This window comes from Brassica rapa, chromosome A03 (genome assembly GCF_000309985.2).
Source record: "Brassica rapa cultivar Chiifu-401-42 chromosome A03, CAAS_Brap_v3.01, whole genome shotgun sequence".
Classification (NCBI taxonomy): Eukaryota; Viridiplantae; Streptophyta; class Magnoliopsida; order Brassicales; family Brassicaceae; genus Brassica; species Brassica rapa.
This window is the reverse complement of record NC_024797.2, coordinates 10102696-10109239: the sequence shown is the minus strand read 5'-3', so window position 1 is coordinate 10109239 and position 6544 is coordinate 10102696. Positions and strand designations below refer to the sequence as shown.

General features: G+C 36.6%; 1 protein-coding gene across 1 annotated transcript; it reads left to right on the top strand.

Moving 5' to 3' along the window:
* The first annotated feature begins 703 nt into the window (after positions 1 to 703).
* Positions 704 to 2686, top strand: LOC103857896 (60S acidic ribosomal protein P0-1). The gene is made up of 4 exons (XM_009135149.2): positions 704 to 1144; positions 1232 to 1300; positions 1811 to 2302; positions 2375 to 2686. The coding sequence occupies exons 1-4, from the start codon at positions 887 to 889 to the stop codon at positions 2513 to 2515; spliced, it is 960 nt and encodes a 319-aa protein (XP_009133397.1). The 5' UTR covers positions 704 to 886; the 3' UTR covers positions 2516 to 2686.
* The last annotated feature ends 3858 nt before the right edge of the window (positions 2687 to 6544 follow it).

Here is a 6544-nt window from a genome sequence, read left to right as displayed (position 1 = left end):
TATTTTCGATGTTAATTTTTTCCAACATTTTAATATAAAAAATTGAATACACCATAACATTAGCAATCATGGTTCAAATAGTGCCCTGCACATATCATCATGATATGCTTTTCAAAAGCGAGCATCCTCCTATTTGGATACTCCAAAGACAAACCAAGAGTGAACCATTTTCAGAACCTATACAAGAACAAAATAACCGAAGATAATATTATTTGTATAGAATTCCAGATGAATGGGTACTCATACAATATGTAAATAAGTTTGACATACATTGACCATTGGCGTCCAGAACCCTTAAGAGTTGTATAGTTTATGAGCTAATTAGAAAAGAAAAAGAAAAAAAAAATTTATAAATAGGTATAAGTTTTCGGGTTGATTCTTTCCGGATCTAAACTCATCGAGTCCTATACATTTAGACTTAGTTAGGTACTTGAATATTCAAGATGCGAATTCGGATCTGTTCCTTACGGAGATCAAATGTCATCATGATTCATGACATATTTTTGGAGGTATCGTCAATGTTTACTGGGCTAAAGAGAAGTTTCACATTTAATGATGTAGTGGGCTAAAAGCCCACTAAGCCCACATCGCAAGCCCAACTTATGCATTACTACAGACCCAACAAATCTAAACCGTTAGATCTAGGTCATCGCAGAGAACTCTAACCACCCTCCGGTAACTATATAAACCCTAAAACCTTCTCCTTCAACCTCCTCCATAGTCTTTCGCAGCTTTTTTTTAGGGTTTCTCTTTTCTCTCCTCTAACTCACAAAAACACTCTCGGAGGTTAAAGCGACGGCGCCAATTCGCTGTCCGCCTTGTACGAGCTCGAGCTTCGTCTAGGCCCTCACTTTATCTTTACCATCCTCTCTCAATCCAAGTATCAATGGCGGTGAAAGCAACCAAGGCGGAGAAGAAGATCGTTTACGACTTGAAGCTTTGTCAGCTTCTGAATGAGTTCCCTCAGATCCTCATCGTCGCGGCGGATAACGTCGGGTCCACTCAGCTTCAGAACATTAGGAAAGGGTTACGTGGAGACTCCGTTGTTCTCATGGGGAAGAACACGATGATGAAGAGGTCTGTTAAGCTTCATGCTCAGAAAACTGGAAATGATGGGTTTCTCAATCTCATGCCTCTTCTTCAGGTTCGTTACTGTTGATTTGTGAGTGAAAGTTGTGATTTTGATTATGTATGGAGGTTGATTAAGTTTGTTGTTTGATGTGTGTGATAGGGTAATGTTGGGCTTATCTTCACCAAGGGTGACTTGAAGGAAGTCAGCGAGGAGGTTGCTAAGTACAAGGTTTGTCCGAGCTTCTTTGGCATTATGTAATAATGTTGTTGCTTACTTTAGATTACAGTCCTTGTGTTCTGTAACGTATTACTCTTAGATTAATAGTTTCGTTTTATGTTGTTGATGAATCTTGTCACTTCATAACACGACAATCTTTGTGTTCTGTAACCTATTGCTTTTAGAATATTAGTTTGGAAATTGAAAGTTTGCATTTTGGTTTTAATATGGAATAGTCTAAAGCCACATTCACGATTGTTGTTCGAACTTCATTGACATTGTGTAACCATGTTGTTTCTTAGTCGTTGCACTGCATTATTACACGACATTCTTTGTGTTCTGTAACTAATTTCTCCTGTGATTATAAGCTCCTGTGATTGTAGTCACGTAGGTTCACTGAGTTTCTTGTTCCTACATCTGTAGCCATTTTGTTCTTTTTTTGGAATTTATCAAGTTAAATATTTGAATTAGAGAGCATTCTAGTTTATTGATGAGAACTCTCATGTTCTGTTTGTTAAACAGGTTGGAGCTCCAGCTCGTGTTGGCTTAGTTGCTCCAATCGATGTGGTTGTGCAACCAGGCAACACTGGCCTCGACCCATCGCAGACCTCTTTCTTCCAAGTGCTCAACATTCCAACCAAGATCAACAAAGGTACCGTTGAGATCATTACCCCTGTGGAGCTCATCAAGAAAGGCGACAAGGTCGGTTCATCCGAGGCTGCGCTTCTAGCCAAACTCGGAATCAGGCCGTTCTCTTACGGTCTCGTCGTGGAGTCGGTCTACGACAACGGCTCAGTGTTTGACCCCGAGGTGCTTAACCTCACTGAAGACGACCTTGTTGAAAAGTTTGCAGCTGGCGTCTCGCTGGTGACCGCATTTTCTCTTGCCATCTCTTATCCAACCATTGCAGCTGCGCCTCACATGTTCATCAATGCGTACAAGAATGTTCTCGCTGTTGCCTTGGCGACTGAGTATTCTTTCCCTCAGGCTGAGAATGTGAAGGAGTTCCTCAAGGTTAATAGCTTTCTTCTTTTGAATATTTGATTAGTCATGAAATATTTTATTAACTGTTTATAATTGGTTCAGGATCCAAGCAAGTTTGCAGTTGCTGCTGCTGCGGTTGCACCTGTTTCCGGAGAATCTGGTGGAGCTCCTGTGGCGGCTGCTGTGGTGGAAGAAGCTGCGGAGGAGTCTGATGGGGACATGGGTTTCGATCTTTTCGGCTAAAATATATGCCGTCTTATGCTTTGCACCAGTTTATCTTTATGATTATCAGTTAAAGTTCAACACTTTTTATTTTCACTTTCAGAATTTTGTTGGTGCATTCTTATGGATATTTTGGTTATTTATCTAAATCAACTTTTTGGTTTTAATTTTATCTCCGTGAAGATATTTTTCTATGACCATTGGGCATTATTCTATAGTTACTACCGTTTCCTTATTACTATATACTTTTGGTGTCTAGCTTGCATCATGCTGATCTGAAATACATATCAGCAAAATAGAGAAATCACGTTCTTTGGGTCATTATGTTTTCCTTATCCTTCATAGAACTAATGGAGATAAGCATGCCTTTTTTTTAATTGATTGATAGGCATGATTTTGTTGATAACTTGCGAAGGAAACAAAAGTTTATGAAAAAATGGATTAGAATCATGCTACGCCACTCCCATGAGAGGAGGAAACATAAGCATGGGAATTGCGGATTTAAAAGAGGAACATGTCGTGCCACTTATAACTACCAGAATAATTTCTAGAAGAAAAAGACACGATTAATGTGGTGGTGCTAAATTAACGTACTATATATTTTTAGAAGAAGAAAATGAAGTGAAGGCTTTTTGTGGATAAGGATCCGCTATAGCGTTTTGTGATGACATCAGTGTTATTATATTATTACGACGTATTATTCCAATTTCCATGTTTTTGTCAAGTAAAAGTCAAAAAGAGAGGCCGACATATACGAGGAAAATGAGAATATATATGTTTCCATGTTCCATAACGGATGTACATCGAATTGGTACCAGTTTTTACATGAAACTGTCACATCCTCAATCGTCATAGTATATAGTTGTTCATTGCGAGATTTTTTTCACAAACTATGATGGAGAGATCACATGGACTGGTGTATGCCTGGATGGGGGCCTAAGTCCAAAGCAATGCAGTTAATGCAGATATGTACTGTAAGAAGATATAAAAGAGGTTGGGAAAAATATAAAAATTTAAGATGTCACATCAAAGAATATGTATGTTTATCTATTTGTGTGAGATCTCATCCACATGCAAGTAAATGGTATAGTAGGAGATGCCTTCTCCTCTCCGGCATTTATTGAGCATTTTAGGCAGCGTAATGTGCTCCCATACCAAATTTTATCCGAATCATGCCATCTATTCCAAGTTAAATACTAATAACTAAAACTTCATTATCCATGGTGCTAAAAACCATTTCTGATATAAAATATTGATTGTTCGGATATCGTTGCATGTCTGTTAAAATATAGATGCTAAAATATGTGTTAAAAAATATCGTTCGTCTTATATTATTAAATATTTTTGCCTTCAATAATAGTTCTAAATATATAATACTATAAGAACGTAGAGCATTTGATGTTTAGAGGAGGCTCGACTAAAACTAAGACTGTAATTCTTGGTTTGGTGGTGGATATCTACCTACTACAAGCATATAACTATTTTCAGATATGCCCAAATGAAAGCAATTAATTGTTAATAATGTTACTTGATTAAACAGAATAATAAAGTAAGATAGAGAAGAATGGATAATGGTCGGATTAAGCCGCCGGAGACATGCTTCATTCAGAGGAAACCTCTTTTTTAGCTCAACCTTTGTGTAGACTATCCACCAACTCTTTTCATTTCATGATTTAAGTTTTATAAACAATAAGTATGAGTTTGTCCACAGACTAGGTATGATTTATTTTGTAAACAATAATCATGAGTTAATCCACAAACAAGGTTATATAACCAAACCAAATCCATTGTTGTCTCCACGATGCAATTAATATAAGAGTGTACAATGTAAGTATATACTCTAACTCCTAATTAAAAATATCCAATAATACAACTTCAAAAATGATTATGTGGAGAATTAGGAAAAAAAACTAAACACAAAGGTAAGTTGGTGAGGGTCCCATCTAATTGGATTAATCAGCGGCGTAGATAAACGTGAAAGCCAATCAGTGTTCCAGCTGGCTTTCGCCACATGGATACTTGTTCTGGAACCGTTAACTTTCTCCGCTCCGACCACGTGGCATTTAAACCGATAGAGTTGGACCAAGTTGGTGATACACATGACGAATCCCACGTGTTATTTCCTTACGCGTTAGACCACCTGACTGGTCGTCAAAACGGATGGAAGCCGGTCCCCGACTTAGACTCTTATCAATGTCTTATCATATTTTTTATTTTTATTAACCGAGATAAATGGACCGAAAGTTCAACTCTCCTAAATTTTTGTTTTAACAAAGCGTAAAGCATAGTTCTATCCTCGTCCCTTCGTTTTATTTTTACTAGGAATCGAATGACAAATTTACATTTTGCTTTTTTTGTCGACATATTAATTTACTTTAACTTTTTTTTTCTCCATCTACTGAATTATATTAATTTACCAAATATAATACAAGATAAAATACATAAATCAACAAACACGTTAAAATCTACGGAAACAAAACCCATCAAAGAAAAGTTACAATTCAAACAAGGCAACACCCGACCAAAGATAACATAGTCCTGAGTCTAAATCAACCGGATGGTTTGCTATGCTACACCACCAGCCAAGAGAGCAAGCAATAAGGCGTATAATCCAAAACAAAAACTCACCTAAACCCTCCCGTCCAAGACGAAGAGCCAGAACACGCGAACCCGGACTTTTTTTTCATAGATGCATACAATAATACAAGTTAAAATAACTAATAAATATAATAATGGACGAGGGCATCGAATTCAGGTTCTTTGGAAGATGAGGATGCACTTTAACCAAATAGGCTATATGAACCTTAATATCCAATGTAAAATTTTGCGAAATCAAAATAATAGGAGATGCACGTGCACCCTTACTCTTCCACCTAGCTTCGCCTCTGAACACAACATCCACAACACCGACCACACTAATAAGAACCACAAAGAACCAAAACACTTGGTCTAAACCCTCCAACACAACCGCATCTTCATCCGATTGAACCAAAACTTCAATCTCATTATATTGCTTCTAAGTAGCAAAAGGAAGCCACTGAGGACTTTTGAAATCAGCGAACACTCCAGGAATAGGAAGAACTCTTATCGAAAGATGCAGCGAAGACTCCTTCGCGACTGGAAATGGAAAGATGACAAAATACAACTTTTTCTCAACTAAGTGCTAATCTTGTTCTGTTCAAAAACGCGCCATCACGCCACCGACGTACCTTTGCTGAATAGAGACTAGAGATAATTATCTCTACTCTAATCAAAAATAGAAAGGTTTCAAACATGATACGAAGTCCAAATCCTATAAGACGCTTTATAAACATTTTTTTAAAGTTAGAGATGTTAATGTAACTGGAGAAAATAACATAAGTGAAAGAACATTCATTGACCGGATATAAAATGTTTATGTATTGTATAATTTGTATGGACCGGTGGTTGCTTGTTTCATATGATCTTTGGGACTATCCATGACTGAATACGTAGATGAGATATATTATTATGTATATGTACTGTGCAATAATTTTATTTTCCCCACGAAAGATGACTTATTTAGTTATTTGAATTCAACGTGAAGGAAGAACAAGGAAGCATTCAAGGAAAGATAGAATATAAGACAATCTAAAACTCTTTGGCATACTTGTAGTATTTTCTTTTAGTTTTTAATGTAATAGTGTAGTGACTAGTATATCAAATAAAATGTGAATATTAAATGTACGTTTAGCGCAAAAACTTAGATTCATTATGTTCCTAGTTTGAATTTTCATTAGAAATGATGTTTTATGTCATCTCATCGGGTATTAGTGCCGTCTAGTTTTATGTTTAGGAAAAATTAAGGCTTGACTTAAACTCTTCCCAGTTGACAAAAAAATAGAATGTGAATTTCGAAATGCAAGTATTGTGTACTTACTATATCAATCAAATTCACCATTCTTTGGTTTAGCGATTAACATACACATCCACTAAGGTTAGGTTATGGTAATAAAATAGGGTACATGTACTTAACTATTTAAGGTTAGATCTCAAGCACTAGTAGTCTTATTCAATAAAAGGTCGAAGAAA

Coding starts and splice junctions, on each gene's coding strand:
- LOC103857896 (XM_009135149.2), top strand. CDS start 887: ATGGCGGTGAAAGCAACCAAGGCGGAGAAGAAGATCGTTTACGACTTG. Junction 1,145..1,231: donor ATCTCATGCCTCTTCTTCAG/GTTCGTTACTGT, acceptor TGTGTGTGATAG/GGTAATGTTGGGCTTATCTT. Junction 1,301..1,810: donor AGGAGGTTGCTAAGTACAAG/GTTTGTCCGAGC, acceptor TTTGTTAAACAG/GTTGGAGCTCCAGCTCGTGT.